General features: G+C 41.9%; 1 protein-coding gene across 6 annotated transcripts in view; it reads left to right on the top strand.

Annotated features, from left to right (window-relative positions):
• Positions 1-5,296: 5,296 nt before the first annotated feature.
• The window catches only part of ARHGAP21 (Rho GTPase activating protein 21), a 112,326-nt gene continuing 93,972 nt past the window's right edge, over positions 5,297-23,650 (top strand). For 2 of the 6 annotated variants that reach the window (XM_041408401.1, XM_041408402.1), the window contains exon 1: positions 6,026-6,977. In XM_041408401.1, the coding sequence (XP_041264335.1) occupies positions 6,891-6,977 (87 nt within the window). In that variant the 5' untranslated portion in view covers positions 6,026-6,890. The other 4 variants (XM_041408396.1, XM_041408399.1, XM_041408398.1 and 1 more) reach the window with 4 other exon arrangements.

The following is a 23,650-nucleotide window of genomic DNA, read 5'->3' as shown; positions in this document are numbered from 1 at the left end:
GCTGTTGTCAATTCCTTACCAGCTACTTCCACCTAAATTGTCGTTTCAGTAGTTAAACAAAACATTTTACAAACTAGGGCTGATTTATTACCTTCCAGTCAGAAGCACAGAACCAAACACAGAGCTGTTATTTCAGTAGAGGAGCTAAGGTGACTCAAATCATCATTTCACTTTTCTCTGTCATTCAGGCACTTAAACCTTTGCTGTCATGGCCAGTTTTAGATAGGTTGGATATTTATTGTGTTGAACTCTTTTAAACTGTGTGTGTGTGGGAGGGGAGGGTTTCTGAGGGAAATGCTGCACATGTAATAGTCCCTGATGGCTTTCTAAAACAAGTTAACATTGTTTGACCTAATGTGAATAAACCCTCAGCAGAACTGAGGCCGATGACTTTATCTGTTAGATTCTGGCTCCTCTAATTTAAAACAAATGAAAGAATGTAGATAGTTTAAGTGAACGCAGAAAAAACTGGAGTGATTTTTTTTCCCCCCGACATTTAAAAAATTAGGAAATCCTCCGAAAACAGGCACAGCATCTTTAGAAACACTGTCACTGTTGTTATTCCACAGTGACAGTTTCCAACAGCAAAGCATGAAAAACATGTTTTACTCTGCTCACGGTTTCAGAGTCTGTCAGTAGATTTTCATTGCTAAGAACCCAAGTTAAAAGTCTTAAGTGAGTTCTGCTGGGCTCCTCCTAACCATAATCTCACTTACTCAAATTTTATACTGCAATCCATTCTCCTGGGCTCACTGAATTATACTTGAAATTGTTTTTGTCCCTGGCTGGATGATAGTAAATTCCTACAGGCTTGAACAACTTTGCATTTTTTTACAGAGTACCAAGTTTGTGGTCTGAGCTGTAATAATAATGCTGCAAACCCACCAAAATGTGTCCAGCTCCAGACTCAGAATAGCAGGGATGATTTTGTGAACAGCTGAGGCTCACTCCTGTAAAAGCTGTGCCAGCCTGCCTTGGTGCACATTGGTAGCCTCACACAAACACCTCTGGGTCCACCTCAGGAAGACTGGCAGTGGATCAGAGATGCTGGCCAGGAGGAACAGTCATCTTCCTGTCCACCCCTGGCTTCTCTTCGTGCTTTGGACACTGTTAGTCTCTCCACATCAGGAGTGGCATGCTGACACAGATCTCCCATTACACCGCAGCTTTGTTGTCTGAGAAGACTACACTGAGGAGCAGAATACACATAATCTGAGACACTGGTTTTCATAGCACAGGTAGCTGGTTCCCAAAAGTGGAGAAATGCCAGAAGCCTTTCTCCTTACAGTGCTGCAGGATAAGAACTAGATGTACAGACTTCTACCCAAGCTGCAATGCTACTCTCTGTTGGCACTCCCAGGCAATGATTTTCCCTGAGAGAACTCTTGCAGAATTCTGTATGCATTTAAAATGGTGTTACTTCTAACACCCTGTGACTGATGGAAATGGCTGACTGAAGCTTCAGGATGTCAAAACCGTCTTTTACTATGGAGCCAGTGGTAGGCTTTGCTGCAATTCTCTCTGGCAGTATTCTGATCACTTTAAAAAGCATCAGTATCCAGGGCTAAGTGAGGAAGGTGTGATCTCCTGTGAAGAGAAGACTGAAATAAAAGAAAGGAAACACATTTGAAAAGGTTGAGTGTAAAAGGGGAGTCGAGATGTAGGCATGGCAGCAATGATATTTATTTCTGTTGCCTGAGTATTGGTGGCAGGAACATCTATAGAGCAAAAGGGGGAATATTGTGATATGGTTACCAAGAAAACAACCATCACTACTGATGTCTAAGATGACTACTGTACGATTGCTGGACAGGAAACAGATGCCTGTATTATGACTAAATCACAGGAATTTCAATGCAGAAATCTGTAAAGCAAATGCAGTTGCAAACAATGGTCACATTACTGTGTAGCTATAGTAATGATTTCATGGCTTTTACATATCTAGGAGGGAGTGACTATTATCTGCAGTATCTTGGAAATACCAGTGAATGAAAATGTATGTGTAATCCAATCCTCAAATCCCCACGCTGGGAAGAACCAATCTGAATTGTTCTTGGGCACCTGTCAGCATCTTTGGAGAGCTGGGATGCTGTTAGGCTGATGCCAGTGATGAAAAGCCTGTAGCCAGGCACACTGTGGTGCTTGCGAACACTTCCTGCAAAGGTATGTCTTATGTCCAAAACAACATAACAGAGGTGTCCAGGTTCAGCCTGAACCTCTCAAAGCCGGCCCTGATCGTGAGATTAAAGCCACTGGCAACTATAGGAGAAACTCTAATCAGAATGATCATTACCTCAGCAACTCCTACAAGTGACAGTTTCTGAGGGCAAACATCAGTACAAACATCTACGTGCCCGAGGCATATGTCCGCCCACTCACTCCTCCTTTCATCCCTAAACTCATGCCCTCTTAAACTTGGACCACTTCCTATTTAACTTTTCAGAGTTCTCCTTAGAAGAGAAGTCCTTATCCCAGCACAAAATACCCGAGATTTACTGCTATCTCCTACAGCTGCCTATCTAATCTATTTTACTCAGGTACTCCACACTAATCTAATCTAAAGAGTCCTGTAAAAATCCTGCTCTCACTTTTAAGTTCTTTTTCTCTCCACTCCTGTTTTTGTCTAACCCAAAGGCTGGGCATTTGGGACTGGCTATGGCTGGGTCTCCTCAGTGCCTGTGGCACCTCAGGTCTGACATACCATGGTGGGCTGCAGGTGGTGAGAAATGAGAGAGCCTTCAAGATGGCAAGGACAACAGAAGAACTGCTTGGCAAATGAATTGCTTCACCTGAGTGCAGGTTACAGGCCTATGCACTTGTGCATGCGAGAGGAATGTGCACTGTGCCCTGCCAGAGGCAGGTGCTATGCACCACCTGAAAAGGAGACAGCTACCAAAACCATATTTAGTGCAATGAAATTGAGTCCTCCAGTCTACCTGGCCAAGTGAATTTTGGTGTCCGCAAATTAGCCTCTAGAATATCCATATTCTCAACACATCAACATGTTCACTCAGCAAATGATAGTTTAAGAAGACAGAGCCCAAAAATTGTGCCACCACTGACCCAGCAGAAAGGGCAGAACAGAATGACTGAGTACACCTTAGCCCCCAGACTGCAGGACAGGCTTAACTCTGCCTACCTGGGCAATTTAAATTAGCTGCTAGACTTTGCACTGAAGCGTCTTGAGATGTACTCAAAGATGTCTGCAGCAGCTCTCCTGGGGGGATGATACTCTTTAGCAAGGAGTGATAATAAACAGTAGGACAGTGCTAACACTTTAAGCTGCTGCAGCTGCCTGCTAAGTGAGTATGTGTCAACACCTTCAGACTGGAAGGTGAGAAAGTGAAATTATAGCTTTCAGTTACCCTATTTCTGCTTTTGCAACCTCTTTTATTAAATAATTTTCAAGGATGATTAGGGGACTCAAAGATTTCCTTGTGTATTACGAATCCAAGATACTGAGTATGTTTCTGAAAATTTGTGTCCTTCTTCAAACTTGACAACTTATGACACCATATTTATAACAAAAAAATGTCAGCGAGATAGTCTTATACAGGGAAGTCCTAAAAACAGTCCAGTGTCTTGAATAAAAACATCTGCCACTAAAAAAATAGAACACTGTAATATGAGGAAGAAAATTAAGTACACAGTTTAACAAAGGTTTGTGTAGCCTAAATTTTCTTTTGATAATTACACAAATATAAACATCTCAGTCAATAATGAGATCTAGTACCTCAACCTAGCAGTGAAGTAGTAAGTGATTCTAAGATCAAATTTTCCTCTGTCATATTTTCATCTCCCTGTTAAAGTTTGAAAGCTCAAGCGAGAGAAATTGATTGGCAATGTAAAAAAAAAAAAACAAAAAAAAAACCTGGAAGATTTGTCTCTGTATTGATGTAGCTATGCTGATATGGAAACCTGTTAGATACTATACTCAGAGTCTACTTGTATTTCAATCTCTCCAAGACATTTTGTAAATCTGACAACATTCTATATGGGTATTTGTTTTGATGCTAATTAAGATTTGAGGCAGTACTGTGTCTCCTATTGAAAAAAAAATCATGAGTACATGAACTGATTTTCTATACATCATGGATTCTTGATGGTGTTCTGCAGATTGTCATGATGACTCCAATGCAGAGAACAATACGCTGCCGAGCACATAGCTACACTTCTTGGCTCTGTTAACAGAATCTCAACAGAAGTGTCCCAGCTGTTCCCCTTCTCCACTCTTCAAAAATCTCAAGTGATTTAAATTCTGTTTTTTTCAACTTCTTGACAACCATTGTGCAAATAATATTATAAAAGTTTTCTCTGGGTCTGGATGGCAAAATAAATCTTTTAATGTTATAGGACAGTGAGAAATAATTAGGGGAGCTGGACAGAACCTTCCTGTAGAATGCCAGACGGACAGCAGCGTGCTTATTCAAAATGTGTATGTAATCTCTAGTCCGGGTCAGGTTCAGCCACAAGGTAGTCTTTAACATCAGAAATTTATGAGGAACTCAAATTCAGAAACTAGCACACATTTTTAACTATATATGCCTTATGAAATGCACAGCAACACGCAGTATTGTAGGCAAGCACCTGAATCAGTGCGACAGGCTGTGAGTTGTAACACCCTTTTAAACTCAGCAGATGCGACCTTGGTCGACAATAATTAGCATATGGGCCTTGAGACTTTTCCTCCAACTACTGGAATAAGCTTATTTCTCTGGATACCAGTATTCGTCCCTGCTGACAACATCAGCAAGTTGCTGATGGATAACCAGGACAGGCACCTCTTCTCAGAGATTGCGATCTCATGGGCAAGGGTAGCACAGTAAAAAAACCACAACCCAAAACATTACTATTGTTTTCAGAACACAAAGTAGACACAATCCTTCGTTTCACTCCATTCTTTACCAATTCTTGCAAATGCTTTGTTTTTCTTTGTTCCCTGCCACAGAGACCTTACTCATCCAACCGCCAGGCTGGAAAACGCAATCCTAAAAACCGAAAAGAAATTTCAAATCACACACCCCAGTGATGATAAAGTATAGAAAACGTCTGCATTTACCGCCTTCGTAGCTACAACAAAACCAAGTTCGCCCCCCCGCCACTGGCTCAGGGGCGGCTTCGGCCGAGACCGTCCAAAGCCAGCCGAGAGGCGGTCTCGGTCCTCCCGAAGCCAGGTGCAGGTGGAGCTGGCGGCAGAGGTACTAAATGCTGCGTTAGGGCGGAAAGTCTGAGATCGTTGCCGTGTGATCACCCCGAAAACGCCCAGGGAAGCAGCAGCAAACGCCGCCGCCCCAGGCCGCGCTGGCGGGCGGGGGCCGGCGGGGCTCTGCGCTCCCCGGGCGCAGGGCGGGTGCCCTGGACGGCAGCCGGGAACCAGTTCCTGCCCTCGCGGTGTCGTCTGAGAAGGTGGGTGGATTTTTGGAGGGAAGAGAAACCGCCTGTCGGGAGGCAAGGGAAGGGGACATGCTCCCCCATCAGCACAGGCAGCGGGAGCCGCCAGCACCGGGAACGGCGGGCCGGGGGCAGGGCAGGAGCCCCGCGGGCTGCCGAGGAAGCGGGGCCAGCTTGGAGGGCCGTGAGGCGGCGCCGCCGCCCTTCGCGGGGTCGCGTTGCCGGCCCGGCGGGCTGGGGGGCGATGGTCTCCCCTGTTTTTGTCAGGGCGGGGGCCGCCTGCGGCTGCGGCGCTGGGACGGCCCCGGGGCCTGCCCGGAGACGGGCTGTAATGGGTCGGGACAGAAAGGGGGCCGTGCCGGGGAAAGCGATCGCGGTGAGCGGCACAGGCGAGGCGGCACAGCCGCGCACAGCCCTGTGCCTTCGGGAGGGTGTTAGCTGGAGTTCCCCGCTGCTCCCTCCCTCGCCGAGCCCAGGCCAGTACCCAGGTAGCCGGGAGAGCCCTGGGAGGAGCCCGGGGGGGGCGTAGCTGGCGCGGCGCGATGGCCCCAGCGCCGAGACGCCCTAATTGCCGCCGGCGGGGCCGCAGCGGCTCCCGGCTGCCGCTGTCGAAGCGAAGCAACGTCTGTGCGGGGGGAGGCCCGAGGGAGGGGCGCGGGCGGGGCGTGGGGCGCGGTGGTCTGATCGCGAACGGCTCCGGCTACGTAGACGGGGGGAGGGAGCGGCCTGCGAGCGGGGCAGACCCGCGTAAGAGACAAAAGCTCGGCACGGCCTCGCTGCTGTCGGAGGGGTCTTTTGTTGCCACTTCGTCACTGGGGCTTGTGCGCTTTCTGCTGCCGCCCCCCGCCCCGGCACGCCGCTGGATACAGCCGGGGCGGGATTCGTGAGCTGGCGGCGGCTTCCGCCCGGCCCGGAGAGCGAGCGGCCCCTCGGCCCCCGGTCCCGTCCTCCTCGTCCACCAGTTGATCAAAGTTCGGCTGGGCCGAGGCGGGGAGCGGCCCTACCGCCCCCGCCGGCCGGAGCTGCCCGGACAGCGCTGCTCCGTCCTCGCTCCCTCCGGCGGCGTGTAGTGAAGTAGGAAGGAGCGGACACCTCCTGCCTCTCCCCGCTTGCCCTCTCCTCCCCGCGGCTGGGGCTCTGGATAGGAGGAGCCGGAGGAAGAGGAAGATGACGGAGTGGGTGCAATTAGCCTAACAAGGGACGGGCGGCGGAGGCGGCGGCGTCCCCGCGCCGAGGACTGACACATCTGCTCTCTCTCCTCCTCCAGCCATGAAGGCAGCAGCCGGGGAGCGTAGCTGAAGCCCAGGGTCGTTCCGGTGCTCTTCCCTATGGCAACCGCGTGAAGGGGCCGACCCGTCCCCCGGCGGCGGGGCTGGGCTGGCCGAGCCTCGCCTGGTGTGCGCGAGTGGCTCTGGCGTTGGTTCCCTCCTCCCGTCCCTTCCCTTCCCCGATGTGGGCTCCAGAGGATTTGCGCCTCCTTTGTAACCGGGAATGAAATAATGGCGACCCGGTGGGCAGCGGGGCCACCCGACGGAGATGGAGACAACGAGCCCCCCCCGGGCGGCGGCAGCGGTGCCGACGGCCAGGTAGGAACGGCAGAGGCGGGCGGGGCGCGGGCCGGGCCGGGCCGGGCGGCCACCTCCCGCCGCGGGGAACGGCTTGGCTGGAGCGGGCTTAATGGCCGCTCCCTCCCGCTCTCCCTCCCTCCCTCCCACTCTTCCTGCCCGCCCGCCCCGGAGTTGCTGGGAGTTGGACGCTGGGAGTGGTGCGGTTCCCCAGCAGCGGAGGGGAGGCAGCCGCCCGGCCGAGCGCTCGCCGCGTACTCGGGGCACCGCTCCCGGGCCAGGAGGCGGCGGCGCCTTGGTTGCCTCACGGGCCGGGCGGCGGCTCCGCTTCCCACCCCGCGGAGCCGCCGCCGCCCTCGCCCTCGGGACGGAGGTTTCCCCGGGGCCGCCTCTCGGGCCTCTCGCCCCCCCGGCCCCGCGGGCAGAGCGTGGCGTGTCGCTCCCACGCCCAACCTGCCCGTCCTGGAGGAGCGCTTCGCTGAGCGCTCAGGAGTACGGCTTCGTGCCTGTCACGTTTCTGTCGTGCTGATTTTCAGTAGAAATAAGGGTCTGGCCTCTGTCTGCTTGTACCCAGTGCTTGCCACTTTCCTGTCTGTCCGTAGCCGCTTATATTGAGGATATTTCTATCCATAGCATTTGTTGCTGGAACGATTCTCTGTGTGTTTCGTTCAGAAACTTAATAGCATGCCCTGTGGTGGCACCATTGCATGTTTTGACTTGCAAGACAAAGTTTTTAACACAGAAGCGTGTCTGATTTTTCTGTGCTCCCTATTAATGGTAATGTCTCTGAAAGAACTATTAACTTCAGATTCAACAAAATACATTTAACAGCTTCAGTAGACTTGTTTTCAGATTTGTCTTTGCTTACAAAGGCAAACTTGATTTTGTATCTCTCAAAATTAGAGTATGTATGTTGTGCTGAAGAAAATGCCGATTTAAATCCACACAGGGCTGTGAAATGTATGCCTTTTATGTAGACATTTTCCCTTTTGTTTGCTGAAGTTGAAATACAGTTGAGTGATTTTTAGGCATACAGAACTTTAATTTAAAAGTGTGGGTGATTTTTGGTTTGGTTGTGGTTTTTTATTTTGTGTGATTTTTTTTTTTTTCTTTAGGACATGAGTTTTAGTTTACTGCTATCTTGAATTCACCCTTTTGCCTTGGTTTGGAGGTGTCACATATGGTATTGTAGGATTTTCCTTTCTTCTATCACCTCAATTAAGATGTTCCCAGAGTCTCTTAAAGCCAGGTGGGTTAGGTGAGGATAAAATCAGTCTTAAGTAAGAGCACAGAAGATGTTAAGACTTTGTGATAAAATACAGCCGAAAAACAGTGCCATGTTTGGAAAACCTGTTCTTCAGTACTGTTCAGGTAGTGTGGGAAGAAGGAGAAAACTGCATGTCAAAGGGGAAAAATTAATATCTACTTTTTAATTCTGTAACATTGAAACTTCTGGTCTTTGGCACTGGCCCTTGTCATAATCTACCTCTCCCTGTGGCGGTAAGCCTTAACAAGGCCTGTGGCACTATTGCAGCTCATCGTGTTAAAGCTGTCTAATTGGAGACTACTAATAGGCGTGGAATTGCAAAATGGACTGCCCTGCCTGTTGTTTTGCCAGGTACTTACATGTTGGAGTTAAAATGTAACTGGTAGAAAACATGCGCTGGGACCTGTGATTGCCTTAATCACAGCAGGCCTGATGTAATCTTCGCTTGAACTTAGACAGCCCTGTGAATGTCTGATCAAGGTTGCAGTGCGTTCTCAGTTGCCTTCGTGTGATACTGCTGCACATTTTAAAGTTTGGTTTATTTTCTTACAACTTTGTTCTCACAGATTTGTGTAAAATGCCCAGAGAGTGAGAATTCGTGGCTTGACATCTGCTCTGTTTGATGTAATAGTTACTGTACAGTGCTTCATGTGCTATATGTGAACAAATCCCTTTGACTGAAGTCTCTCATGTTTGTATTGAACAGTAAGAATGGCTTTTCTGTATAAAAGATCAGAAAACACCTTTAATGAAAAACAATTACTATAAAAAGGGACTTCAGGTTTCAGAAAAATCGCTGCGGTTGCTGGGGTTTATAGTACTCTAATACTGATGTGCAAGAGATTAGCAGTTTTGGGAAATGATTTATGGTTTTGGGACACTGGATCCCATATGGTGTTTGCATTATAATGCAGTAATTAAGTAATACACATTTAATGCTTAGGTGTAGATATACACACAGCAGACTGTCATGAAGCATAGCTGTTGTTCACTGCAGTCAAGGGAGTTGCAACAGAAATTAAGACTTTCAATCAGTTTAAGTTTTTGGAAATGCACAACTGTAGCCATCAAGGTTTGAGCAAGAACTGAAAAACTTGTGCTCTATCTTCAAGGTCAGTGGTCAGGCTAAGAAAGGGAATGTTTGACTGGGAAGTGGTGCTTCTGTGGGTCTTTGTGTACACAGGTAGGAGAATAGAGGACATGCGATTTGAGTCCTCTGGATACCATGTATGTATAATTGTGTTTTGTTTTGGATGCCTGCCTACTCTGATATTAAGTTCTGTTTGGTCACGCCTTGCTATGTTTTCTCTTTTTATTTTCACTTTTTTTTTCTTTTTTTTTTGTGTTTTCCCTTTGACGCTGTACCTGGTGGTCTTTCTCAGTACAGAGCCCCTTCACTGAAACGATTGTTGCGAACAAAGATTGCACATTCAGGCTTGCAGGCTCCATCTGAACATGGAGCGCCTGCTCAAAGGGACAGGTCACGTATCCTGGGCTCCTGGGGGAGCTGGCAGAGAGGGCCGGGGACTCTCAGGGCTGTTTGCCATTCTGTTTGAAATCTGACACACGTTTACAAATGGGAGAATTGCTGGGCTTGTGTTCGTAAGGACAGATAAGTGAGAGCATGTTCTTCCTGGCTTTTAGATTAATAAGCGTTGGCTATCTCTGTTCTGTCAGGTTGTAGCAGTATTTTGCTGGAGAGTTTAAGCCCTGCTGAGGTACAGGCAGTACTGCCTCAGTCACAACATCCCACCTACAAGCCTGTCCAGATTCAAGGCTGGAACTGGTGCCTTCGTTAGTGTAAATTTAATTTCCCATCCTTTGCCTAGAAAGGCACAGCAAGAAATGCTTTATTTTTTTTGCTTTTGTGTTCCTACTGTTTTGTGTTTAAAGAAGTGCTGTGTCTCTTTGTGGTATAGTTTACTGTTAATCTGTATTAAAAGTACATTCTGAATATTAAATGCACATTTAAGAAAATATTAAGCACAGTGTGTGTGTGTGGCCTTAAAAGCCAAATTTTAATTCTTAACAATACTAATTCCTCAGTTTATGAATAATAAAATTAATACTAAAAATACTTTATCAAATAATTTTATTAAGACTGATATTTTTCTTTTGGTTTAGTTACACATTTTTGTTTTGCTTAGCAGAAGAGTTGTTAGGAATAGTGAACAGTCTTCAGCGATTCCCAAGAGCTTCTGTATTTGTTGAAAGTTAGGAATACATTTCCAAAAACTTCTGTTAAAAAAAAAAAAAAAAAAATCAGTACTTGCTTTGTAATCACAACTGGTCAGTTTCAGAGAAGAAGAAAACCCACAATATTATTACTCCTACACCTTATCAGAGAGAGTGCAACTGCGTAAACTGAAGACCAGCATGTGCTGGGTCAGGAACTAGAGAAGGGCAATGATGGCACTAAAAATAGAAAATCATTTGCCTTCTCACTAACAATAATGAATAGATCGTTTACTATTTTAACAACCCAGTTGGGATGACATTGGTAAATTTCAAGTGGTGACTGCCAGGTGTTATGTCTCTCTACTATCAGAACAGAATGTCAGTCTTTCTGTAATTGTGCCTGTAAACATGTGAACTGTTCTGGAACTCTGTGTTGTTGGGTATTGGTGCTTTTTCTATGCCTGATACTCTGGGGCTGGAAGATTTAATCATAATGTTAAAGAATCAAAATAATCCATTTATAAAATTTTATATGTCAAGTAGTACACAATACTGATTGTTAAAAGTGTACATCACTTAGGGTGATAGAGAATTCTGCACAAAGCTTCCATTTAATAAATTCAGTATAAATACCAGCCTTACCTGGTGTTTTGGTTGCAGCTGTTCAAAAAGCTTGAGTCAAATACTGTTTAATCATGCAAGTTTAATAATGCTGACTTCTGCTCTGCTTTATGTCAGCATAAGGATAATTTGACAAAACATGGACCTCTTCCATGGAGAAATGTTATGTATTTTATAAGTTAGAATAGAAGCAGGAAGCAGTTCCTTCAAGAAAATGAAGGTATCTGCCTTCTAATGTAGCTGCATTTAATGTGTTTTTCTGCAGTGACTTCTTGCTTTCCAGTTATACAACTTCGTTGGTTGTACCACTTTGGTGTAGTTGTCTGAAAAAAAAACTTGTTACAAGAGAAATGCAATGGACTGAAAGTATCTTGAACTGTGTCCACATGAAATAACTGTTCTTACTGCATGCATTATACAACTGAACTTTTTTCTTTAACAGGTTTGACAAACATCAAAGCACTAAGTCGACTTTATAAGTTATTTTTAGTGATTTTTAATAAGATGCAAAAATAACATCTGCTACTTCAGACATATTATTTAATGTAATTTGTATTTACTTACATGCAAAAACAATTGAGAGAAGAGTTGGGGAAGAGGAGCTATTTCATCTCGCTCATTTGTATGCATTTGTGATTTTTCCTTCTTGTATCTTTGAAAACATCTTACTGTAGGTGGATAACCGAATCATGACTGAACAGTATGGGCTCTGAAAAGAGTAAAAGCTGGTATATTTTTCTTTAATTCTCTGTCTACATACATATGTGGCTGTGTAAATGATGATTATAATATAAACTTGTACAACCTGTGAGTCTTACTAAGAGAAAAAGATTATCTTTCCAAGGAAGTCTAAGTAACAGTGTTAGGCTAAGCTGTTAGGAATATCTACTGGTGCTTTGTAGCTGCTGTTTTGGTTTTTTTCTCTGATAACAAATGGAAGAAAAAATTGAGGTTTTCTAGCATTCAGAGGTTGTATGCTATTCTTCCTTGCAGTTGTTTGTATGCTAAATTGCATGGAATAGGAAGCAGATATAAAAGATTATGCAATGGTGTTAAATGAAAACAAGATTTATGTATTGTGGTTAACAGGAGTCATTGTTTCTAAAAAAGCATGAGTTTGCCCTGGTGTTAATGTTGAGGCTTCTAAACTACATTGAAACAATCGGAATTGACAGTACTCCAGACATCAGTCTGGTGGGCTGTTAGATACAATTCCATGATTGTGGAAGCTGTCAGAGCCTATGATCTCGTCAAAACCTTGAATTTAGGGCCTTGCTACAGAGGAGGTGTTTGTCTGCTTGCCACAATAGATAATGGATATATACTAAAAATGATATGCTAAATATAGTACACAGACAGTGGATGCGAGTTATCCTGTCTGGTCAGACTGATTTCTTTCTACAGAAATATTGTAACACTTTACCTGCTTATAGTATGAAGTGTAGATTATTGTAAGTGCTGTGCTTTTCTGCTGTCCAAATCCTTCCTATGCCTTGTAATTTTTTTTTTTTTTTCAAAGACACTCCATGGTATTTTTTGCCCATTACCCAGTAGTAGGCACACACAGTAGAAGTACAGTGGGTAGGAGCAGTGACATCAAACAGGCTTTGATTGTGTTCATATCAGAGGCCTGACACATCCTGTAAACCTGAAAGTGCGTAATCTTGGAGTTGCAAGGTGGGATGAAGCTGTTTTATGTATGCAGTTCCTGGGTACATAAAGGTTATTTAGTGGGAAGGCTTTGTCTGTGGTGTGTTTTTTCTTTTTGTTGGGTGTTTGTTTTTCTTTGATATGGGTTTTGGTTTTTGTTGTTCTTTTGGTTTTTTGGTTTTTTTTTAACCATGGTGAAATGCATTCTTCATTTACACTAGTTAGATGGGAACTCTGGCTTCTCCAGTGTTTTGTTGTTTACTTTGGTAACAGGGAAACGATTTTCTGAATTTACTGTTTGGCGACTGCTCTTGGTTTTGAGGAGAACTCTTCTGGGGAGGTGATACTAGAGTTTAGTGATTGGATCACTTGGGAATAGGATGGTAAAGATGAGGCACAACTGTATGCTCTGTTCTCTGCATATCTGTGCTGGGGGTCTGGAACTACTGCATTTTTCTGAATTGGTGTACTCTGTTCTGTATGCCAGGGAATTGTGATCAGCAGAAAGTGTTGCTGTTTTATATTTTCTGTTCTAGATTTTTGCGCTGAGAATTTGTAGATAAGTGTTTTAGTGAAGCCTTGGGATCTGTTACTGCAGCTCTCTTACAGCCTGTTTGAGAGAGCCTGATAAAATCACATTAGTAAATATTTGGTGCTGGGCATGAGAGGTTCTGTGTGGGCACTCTGGAAAAACACAAACAGCTGTTTAGATTTTGACTCTGGCTTGCAATTCTGAGTATACACCTTTGGGAGTGTAGGTAGGAGTCTTATTTTTGTTCTAAATGTCTTTATTTCCATTTGCCAGCAGCTGCTGCTTTGGTGAGAGTGAATGAGGTCCCTCCTTAGAGGACATGGCTAATTACAGATTGTCTGTTGGTGGAGGGGGGCACTCTGAGACAGACATTTTCTTTCATGTGTCTGTCATTTGCATAATGTGTTAGGACACACAGTATGGACTGCATTAAGCACTAGCAAATATTCTGTAGGGAATAATCTTGCACTGGCATCACTAAGTTGGCTGGATAACATAATTTTCCATATTTTAAATGTTGAGGTTTATATTTGTCTATTTGAAGGGCCAGGGACAAGAAATCAATAGAAAACAATATAAACTGTACTGAGGAGAGAAATTTTAAATGCTTCTGAGTAACAGTTGCAGTTGGTACAAACAGGTCGAAAAGAGAAACCTGAACTTGTGAGGGGATTTCAGTTTTTGTTTGTTTGCTGTGAGTTTTTGGATTTCATAGTTGACTGCTTTGTGGGGTTTGTGGTTGTTTTTGAGAGGGTTTTTTTTAAATTTTACTTAATGTAAATGGCAGTGTGCCCTCCTATTGGTATGTATGTATATCTTTTTACACTTTGATGAAATACTATTTCTTATTAAAACTTAATTGCAAACCACCCACCCTTTAAAGGACTGTATTTTGTTCTCTTCTAGTTAGGTTTTTCATCTTGATATTTGGGGCTTTGTGTGTTGTGAAGTTCAAGATGTAAGAATGAACAATCCTGTAATAAAAAAGATTTTAAAAAATGAAAGCTTCTTAAATTTTCTTAAATGTTAATGTTCAATATATCTGTGTAATTCTCTTAGTCTAAGTGCAGGGGCAGAAAGGACTAAGATTCAAATGCTGATGTGATTTAAAACTTCGAGGTGAATATGGGTCTTGGATGCAACTTGTTCTGTCCATGGAGTGAGCTAAAGGAGAATCTTTTTAACTCACAAGAATCCCTTGCAGATCACTTGGCTTGTGGCAGATAGATACAGTCTGCTCAGTGACACCTTCACAGCATTGAGGTGAACTACTCAATTTTGAAAACTAAAACGGAGCTCAGTCTGCAGTTTAAGTTGCAGTTTTATATTGGAAAACTGCACAGGGAGAGGTGTTGTTCAAAAACTGGTTTATGGAGCTAAAAGTCATATGGATTTCAAAACCATAACACAATTCCAGTTACTTTTGAGAAAAATACAACATTATCACTTGTTCAGGTCTGTCCAGATGTAATAGTATGTGGAAGAGATTGATTTCCTAAGAAGCTTGACAGATATTTAAATACAATTCTTTAATGAAAGTCTGTGGTGGTTTAGGCATGTTTTAAATGTCTGTGTCCTCAGTTCCATAACATTTAGGAGGGCTAGAGGTCAGTCAGCATTTGCAGGAGTATACATAGCTAACAAAATATCCTTTTGATGCAAGAATAGAGAACTGAAACATTTTGTTGTCTTTTTTTGTTCAGCAAAAGAAGCAGCATGTCTAGTATGTGCTCCTCAATCAGGTGACTCTTCTTACCTGTGGGTTCTGACCTGCTTTTTGTAAGATAAAAATCTGTTTAGGGTTATTTACAAAAGAAATGCTGCAGTTTTCATGGAACAAGCTGTCCCATGGCGCTTCCTGCTTTGTTGTGCTTTTCTTCTAATTTTGATGCATCTTTAATAGAGAGCCTGTGACTCCAGTGAAAAGCATTCCCATGTATAGCCGCAAACATTTCTTACTCATCAATGGCTGTAAAATCTGACTTGTTCCTTCTTGCATGCTTTTAAAAATTTTATTATCCTCAATCATCATGGTAAAAGGTGAGTAAGTAAACTTTGCCCGGAGTAATCAATTTTCGTGGCAATTTTTCAGGCCTTCTGCTCCATTCTCTATACTTACACTGTTTTTGTGTGGATCTGTCTACATACAGTCTCATGTTTTCTGTATGCTGTAGTTACATTTTAAAATATGTTGGAGAAGTTGCTTTGGAGCTGCTTGTGAGGTGGGATTTAAACATGATCTTTCTTTTCGTAAGGAAAAAAGAGTGAATGGCTTGTGTGCTGCTCTGAGGGTATTAAAGTTTCCCATCTTGCCAAATTACCAATAATATGGAATTTGGAGGAGTGAAACAAGTGAACAGGAACAACCTTCAGTATTTGTTGCAATCTGTGTTTCTGAATCAGATGCTGAGTAATTCAGTATCAGTAAGTAGTTTGGCAAGCTGGTATTCTGATCCTGATGTCATGGAGGTGATCTTACAAGCTCATCTCTTTTGATGGCATTTTAATTTTTTTAAAACATGAGAAGTAGTATTCCCGCTTTTAAAAAATACTGCATACAGAACCAAAATGGTCCTTGTAGCTGAGTCTGTGCAACAAAGGGCTTTTTCTGCATGAAATGTTATGAAATGTCATGTTGTATAATGGAAGCTGGCCAATACAAGTAGCATTTTGTAGCCCGTGCCCTTTAGGTGTTGTTTTTTGTGAGTACAAAACTGTAGATGGTTTTGAGTAATTTTCTCTCCATTTGCATTGTGGCTATGATTCAGCTGTATATCTAAACAGATCTGGTAACTGCTGTTTTCATGAATTTAATGGCAGTGGAGATGTAAAAGTGCTTATTTTTGTTATTTTTCTTTGTCGAGAACTTTTGCCTGCTGATAGTTATTCAGATTAGTGAAGATGAATTGTCTGTGCAGAAATGCTGAAGGACTTTCTTCAGCATTAGTTGATGTAAAGGTGCCTAAGTGTCAAAGTGTTACGTCACATAGAAAATACTGAGAGGTAATGATTAACCAGGAGCTCATGGGTGAAATCTTAAATGTTCTGGTAGGTAACTCCAAGGATTAAACAGCATCTTAATGCTTGGTGTTGTTCAAGAGCGTAAATTGTCATCCATTTCCTAATAATTTTGGACATGTTCTCTGTTATGCCTCAGTATATAAATCCATAGTACCCTTGGAGCTGATGTGTTTGGGTCCCATCTCTCTTCATTTTTCCCCATCTCAGAAACAATATATTAGAGCTGGAAAAATTGTGGAGAAAGACTAACTATGATAATTGAATATATGGAGTTGTTTCTGTATCAGAACTTGGCAGTTTGGGAAAGGGGAGACTAGAGACACGTGATGTTGAGATGTTGTAGCTTTCTCCGTCTTCATCTTGAATTTCTCAGCTCTTTACTGAGAAGAATGGATCAGCTCTTTACTATCTGCACCAGGAACTTGGTGGTGTCAGTTGAGCATGGTGGGGTGAGATCAAGCAAAAGAAGGTGGTCCTTTGCATAAATATTAATTAAAACTTGTTACTCTGCACCTTAATATTTTGAAAGCTAAAAACCTGTGTGGCCTGGATATATTTTTGAAAGAGCAGTGCTTTTAGAGTTACTTGGTACCATTATAGTGGAATGAATTATGCATTTGTGAATAATTAAAGCTGGGAGGATAATCTAGTGATGCTTGGTTTTGTGTTCTTTCCTAGTTATTCACAGCTATCAGCATTTGGTCACTGTTAGAGCTGGGCTAGTTGAATCTTCGATCTGATCTACAGGTGTTCTTACATGTTACAGTGCTGATTCCATAATAGCTCATCAGGATTCCTTCTGCTTTCAGGAGGTTCTGTACCAAGCCTGATGAAACAAGGCAGCTGTTGGTGATCAGCAACAGGAAATGGAGTTTTTCAGATATTCAGAACTGGGCCTATTTTTGCTTCTTGAAGATAGCAAACTTATGTCTTTGGTTTTACTTGGTTTTGTTAAAGTTGTTGCATCATATGGGTCTAATGTTCTCCAGTTTTAATAAGCTAAATGAAATGCACCATTGCCTGCTTTTGTGTTCACTCCATCTCTTCTCCATCCCCCCTCCCAGGTGAAGGAGAGCTCAAGGTGATTGGGGATTGGACACACAAGTTACATATTCTGTTGTACTTTCATTTCTTTTCTAATTGTTTGTAGTCAGACAAGTGCTTTTTTTGCCTGTGGAATAGTTTTCTCTGCCACCTTTTTAGTGGGCTGTATTACATTGCAGGACTGAATTTTTGATTCCAGGTCTTATTGCAGCAGCAAACTCGGTAAACCACTTAGATCCTGTAGAAAACTCCTTTTTCCTTTTGTGGTGAATGGTGCTGCTGGAACTTCTGTTTGCTGTGGAATAATTACTCCTCTTTAACTCTTATTTCTACAGCTTAAGGGAAGGAAATAGCACTTTCAGAGGCTACACAGCAAGCTACATAGCTCTACCAAAGGAATGGGACTGGGTGATGTAGGCATAGGGAAAGGACTGGAGGGAGCAGCTCCATCTGCCAGAATGAAACGTCTCCCCTTCACAAGTCCTGAAAATAAGTTATCCAGAAGGTGAGAAAAGGTAAACTTCTACCTAAACAACTGAGAAATGAGGTGGCCACAAAAATAGTTTTGTTGAGTTGGGATTTTTGCCTTTTGTGGGTGGATAGACAAATAACCTCCACCCCCAAAAACTATTTTTAAAGCTAGATCTCAAATGTTAAAAGGCATTTGTGGCTAAGATGGTTTCTGGTCTTGTAATCAGTGATTCACGACTGAGAAATTAAATTCTTTAATGTGAGTGAGTAGGGACAGTGGTAATATTAGAGAGTTACTCAGCAAGGCGTGTTCAGGGTAAACACTCCTCACTGGTAAGTTTGTCTGTGGAGAATCATTTTTTCCTTGTTTCATTTAAATTGTAGACTTGGATAAACTTAGGAAAAAATCTTGTATTCAGTTAAGAATTCAGTGATGACTGTTTTTCACACTATCCCGCTGTGAGTTTATTTGGGAAAAAGATTCTCCCCTTGCAGCTCCCTCAGCATGTTAACCTTTATACATTTCATAGCCAGCATTCAGTGGCTTACAGTTTGGATGATGCAACATCAGTAAGTGATGTAATGGTTGTCTATAAGCTTCTTTGCAGTTCACAATGGGAATCTGAAGTTTAGAAACCAGATTATTTTCTATGTTAGGTTCTGTGTCTGCTGTGAGGGAGGTGAAGCACAAACACCACAATCATCTTATTTTGGATAGTGCCAAAAAAAGTGAATAGTGATGGTTTAGTGTGGGGTTTTTTTTTTGTTTGTGGTTGTTTGGTATGTTTTTTGGTGGTGTGTTGCTGTATAGGTTGTGGTTTGTTTGGGTTTTTTCTCTTTTTAATTATTGGATTTTTTTAAAAAATTCAAACCATTAATACTACCAAATGAGTTAAGGGGAAGGCATTATGTGTGAGATTAAAACCAGGATTTGTGGGAGTGACTTGACCTTAAATTCAGTTAATACTGTGGTGACTTCCCCCACTTGGATAATCTGGTCTGGCAGATTTCTCTTTCCTGCTTAGGACCCAAGATACCTTGAGCTTTCATTACTTGGAAAGTGCCTCTAGTCTTCCCTACTTTTGTAAGTGGAAAAGCTGGGATTACAAGAATATGTCCTGAACTGAATGTTGCTAACCTTTTCAAGGCATGAGGAACAATGGTTGTCCTTCTTTGTATTCTTTATCCCATGGCGCAGTTGTTTTTGGTGGAACTTGATTTCTTTATTGCAAAGACACTTCTCATTTGGGAAGGAAATATAACTAGTTGTATTTTGGAATGACTCACTAGAGAAGGATCTTCCAATTTATTCTTACTGCTTAATACAGCTGTTCTGGCCTATGTGCACATTATTTTACAAGCCTGTTTTTCACTGTTACCTTATTTACAAATGGCTGTTCCAAAGTGGCAGTAGAGGCTTTATTTTTCCATTATACTGTTTTGTACTTCGAGTTCTAATGAGTTCTGAGAAGTTCCATTGTATTTATTGTTTTAAATGGTTGAAGTCCAGACTAGTTTTTATTCTTAAGTGCAGATTTAGATTAGATGATTTCAGAAATGATAAAAAATATGTCAGAAGACATCTTGTGTTTTGTTAATAAAAGTTTTTTTAATAATTGGTGAAAAAAAGTATTTGGTCTAATTAAAAATATTTAAAAAGGGGGAGAATTACATTTATTTATACTTCAGAAATAACCTGTATAAGTCTTTTCAGGTGGAGATGGTTCTGGACTTCAGCAGGCTTTGGATCAGTGGTTCTAATAAATGAGCCTTTGGAAAAAAATCTTTAATTCTTTTCAAAGTCACTTGTGCCTATTCTGTTCTTTAATGCTGACTGCTTTTTGTATCATGTGCTAGGACATAAATAAATAACTTGAATTGTATACTTTCTTCAAACCCTCTTTTGGAGAGATCAGTGTCAGGTTTAAGTAAAAATATCCCAAGCAAGTAACATTTCTTCACTTGTAAGAGTAAAAAGCCTAAAAATACTAGTTCTTTGTATAATACAAGACCATACATGCTACAAAAAATCTGACATGCTGTTATAGATGAAGTCACAATGTGAAAATATAAAGAACATAAAAATAACTGTATATTGAAGCTAAACTCAGTGGAAGTAGATACATTTGTTTCAGGAACAAAGTGTTTGGCTATTTATGCAACTCCTTTATTCTTAGTCAAATTTAGAGGGTGAGAAAACTTGTCTGTTTAAAGGAAATCTGTGAAGAATGAGGCCTACTTTTTTGAATGTGTGCAACTTGAAAGTGTTGTAGGTATGTCTCCGAAACCAGGCAGATAAGACTCTTTGTTGTAAAAGTAGTACAAGTTGTGAATTTTCAAAATGTAAATTTAATCTAAAAAAAAAAACAACCCAAAAGCAAAACTAAAAGAAATTAATGAGCATCTTTCCAAAGCAAGTCATGGACTAAAGTATAATTACACTGTATCTAGTGTCTCCTTCCAGCATTAACAGACTTTACCTGTTTTAGGAAAATTTTGTCTTCCTGGTGTGGTTTTGTTTTCTGTGGCTACCACAGGATTTTGCCTGCAGCAGCCTCTCTTCAGTGTTATAGATCTATGACTTGAGAGTTTCTGGCCCTCTGAGAGCAATATTGAGGTGAATTTGTTCTTCTGTTTCCTCCTTCCTTCCATATACACATGTGATTATATGTTATAATTGTGAAAGTGGTTGCTGAAGCCAGAGAAGGAATGGATACACTTTTGTACTTATATTGAAAGTCCTGTGTGCATGTTGGCAGGGGGTATTGCAGACTGTATTGGACATGAACAGGTAGGGGATGTTAGGGATTTGTGTAGAATGTAACACTTCACCAAAAATAGTCTGAACCTCATTTGCCTGCAGCTCCAATTTGTGTAGCTGCTGTAAAATGCTTTCTCACTACTGAAGATACGGCACAGATTTAAGACCAGTTTTCGCAGTATCAGTGAATCACTGAGGTTGGAAGGCACTTCTGAAGATCATTCAGTTCAGTAAACTGGAGCAGGCTGTCCAGGATGGTGTCTAGGCTGGTTTTGACCACAAGTATGGAGACTCAGCAGCTTTTTTGGCAACATGTTTCAGTGTTTGATTGTGCTTATAGTAAAATTTAGGGTGGTGGTGGTGATGCTTACATGGGCTTTCCTTTATTTCAGTTTGCTTCTGTACATTTTCTAATTTCATTCTTGGCCTCCAGCTGGACCTCTTCCTGTTGTTCATAACCCCTTCAATTCCCAGTTCAGTTCAGTGTTCTTTTTTATCTGGCCCATACTTCATTAGTTTGTCCATAAGAACATAATAAGAGACAGTGTCAAAAACCCTCCTGATAAAAAAATACCTGCTACTGTAGGTATTAAATTACCTTTTTACTGCAGGTAAAAAAATACCTGCTACTCTCATCTACCAAGCCAGTCAACTCTTTACAAATGGCCATCAGGCTGATTAAGTAGGTTTTATTTAATTCTTGATAAATCTATCTTCTTGTCCTTTTTATTTTGGAAGGCTTTCTTGTTGCCTTTCATGTCTGGTACCAGGTGAAAATCCAAGTGGGTTTTGGCTTTGCCATGGGCTTTAGCTTTCCTAACCCCTATCGCTGCATGCTCAGACAGCGTCTTTGTTTCTTCTGGATCACCTGGATTATGCTGGTGATCCTTGTACACTCCCTTTTTCATCTGAGCTCAGCTAGAATCTTCTTGTTTGCCCATGCAAGCCTCCTGCCACCTTTGCTTGATTCTTGGCACACTAGCAAGGACCATTCTTGAGCTTGTAGGAGGAAATCCATGAAAATCAACTAGCTCTCCTGGACTCTTCTCCAGGAAGCTTCTTCTTCCAAGCTGATTAGTGAGAAGTCCTGTTCTGTGGAAGTCATGGGCTCTGAGTCTGTTGTGTGGCTTTGCTCTCTGCTCTCACGATCCTGAACCTCATTGTTCACAGTCACTGTAGCTAAGTGGCCCCTAAACTTCCTGCTCACAAGAATTCTTCCTTTTCTGTAAATATGAGGTTTAGTAGATTGCCTGTTCCTTTTTGGAATATCAATCACCAGTGTCAGAAGGGAACTGTTAGCACATTCTGGAAACCTACTGGAATACTTTGTTCTGCTGTGATGTTAATAAAATTATTAAAAATAATATGTATTTTATTGCATATGTTTTTGTGAATGACATAATTCTTCTGAATTGGTCTTGTACAAGGTAAAGCACTTACAGGCTGTTGGCCAGGAACTTGTACAGGGGAATTAAATGCAGAGAAAAGGAAGTTTCATTAGGTGATTAATCTGTTTCATCATATGATATAATTTGAAAGCCAGGATGTACATTTGATAAGAAAGAGGTTTGGAAAAGGACTGTTAAATAAAACTGAGACAAGAGCTTGTGTTCCTGCAGTTAAGTAATTTTTAGTTATTGTTGATGTCAGTTTAGTATTATTGATGTAATTTTTGAAATCTGGTTGAAAGTATTTTGGCAAGTTGTGCTGTCTTTGTCTTGCTGCATCTTAGTGGCGTGTAGGTCTCCGATCGTCATTTAACACATGATATTTCATGCAAACACACCCAGGTCATGGAACTTCTGCCATTTGACCTGAAGTTGCTGAATGGTGATTTTTTAAAAAAATAATTTCTCACTTGAAATACAAGGTTAGGAAATACATTGTCTTTTTACAGACATAGTAAAAATGAAAGCAGAAGCCTCCAGAAGAGAGCCAAATATTTTTGCGCAGGCTGATTACTGTCACTTATGTAATGAGGAGCTTGGCACATGTGTAGTGGTTCATGATTGATGGGTCACAGTGTGTGTACTCACACTTGGGACAAGACTGGTAAAATACATTCCTAAGATGTACTGAGAGTTTAATATGATGTTAGGTGCAATTTTTGTTAAGGGTAAAGACCTGCTGCTGGTTGAAAGAAGGTTATGGTGACACAAGGCAGACTTTCTGCAGAAATATAAGCAACTCTGAATTTAATTCATGTGACTTTGTTATATAACGAATAGTCAATCTGTAGTTTTCCACTCCTTCTTGTTTCTTAGTTTCTTCTAGTGTGTTGCTTTTTCCCCTGTATTCCACATATTCAACTATGTTGTTTTTCTTTAATTTCTTTTTGAATGTTGTAGTTTTCTATAACTTGTTTCCTAGGATTTTTTGTCTGTAATATTAGTGCTCCCCTGAGTACTGGCCGAAGTCTGACACCTGATATGTTATGACTGATTCAGGACTTGCTTGTTAAAATGGTGTTTTTCTTGAAACAGTAATTTCATTAAGTTCAGTGGCACATTAATTTCAGACTTTGAATGTAGCTCTCACAGTCTGTCTCAAACTTGTCGATGACATTTTGTGTGGTGTGTTCTTTTTCATATAGAAAATGTCTTGGTGGCTGAACAGTTTTTCAGTCTGTTGGATTACACTCACTGGCTCGGGTGGGTTTCTGTACCATATCCTGGGTTTGTGCACCTGAGTTTCTGTCTCAGGTTGTTTGTATCAGTCTTTGGTCTAAAGTTTCTTTGAGATTTTAAGTCCTAGTACATTTATTCCATATTTACTAGGAGTCCTTAGAGTGGAAATTTTTTACCTTTTCAGTTAGTTCTGCACTGCAGTGTTAAACTTTTCAGTTAAAAAAATAAAAAATCCTTGACCCTTTATTCTATCCAGCTTTTTTTTAGACAGGGAATCTGTTGCTCATTGATGTACTTTGTGCTTAGTATTCAGTACAGAGGTTAGTTTTTAATGTGTGACAGATTATTCATGTTCAGTTAAGTCTTCGTGTGCTTGTGTATGTTGTCAATCACACCTACCATGCATCTTAAAAATAAGGACCACTTTATGCCCTCTCTCATCCCTTCTCATCCTGTCCTTTTCCTACTGAACTGTTGCATCCTCCGTTGTTGGGTTTCCTTCCATTTAGCGTGTGGCGAGAC

The sequence above is a fragment of the Onychostruthus taczanowskii genome, unplaced genomic scaffold, assembly GCF_017590055.1.
Source record: "Onychostruthus taczanowskii isolate IOZ18803 unplaced genomic scaffold, ASM1759005v1 scaffold3, whole genome shotgun sequence".
Lineage (NCBI taxonomy): Eukaryota > Metazoa > Chordata > Aves > Passeriformes > Passeridae > Onychostruthus > Onychostruthus taczanowskii.
The sequence above is the reverse complement of the archived record's forward strand: the minus strand, read 5'-3'. Positions and strand labels throughout refer to the sequence as shown.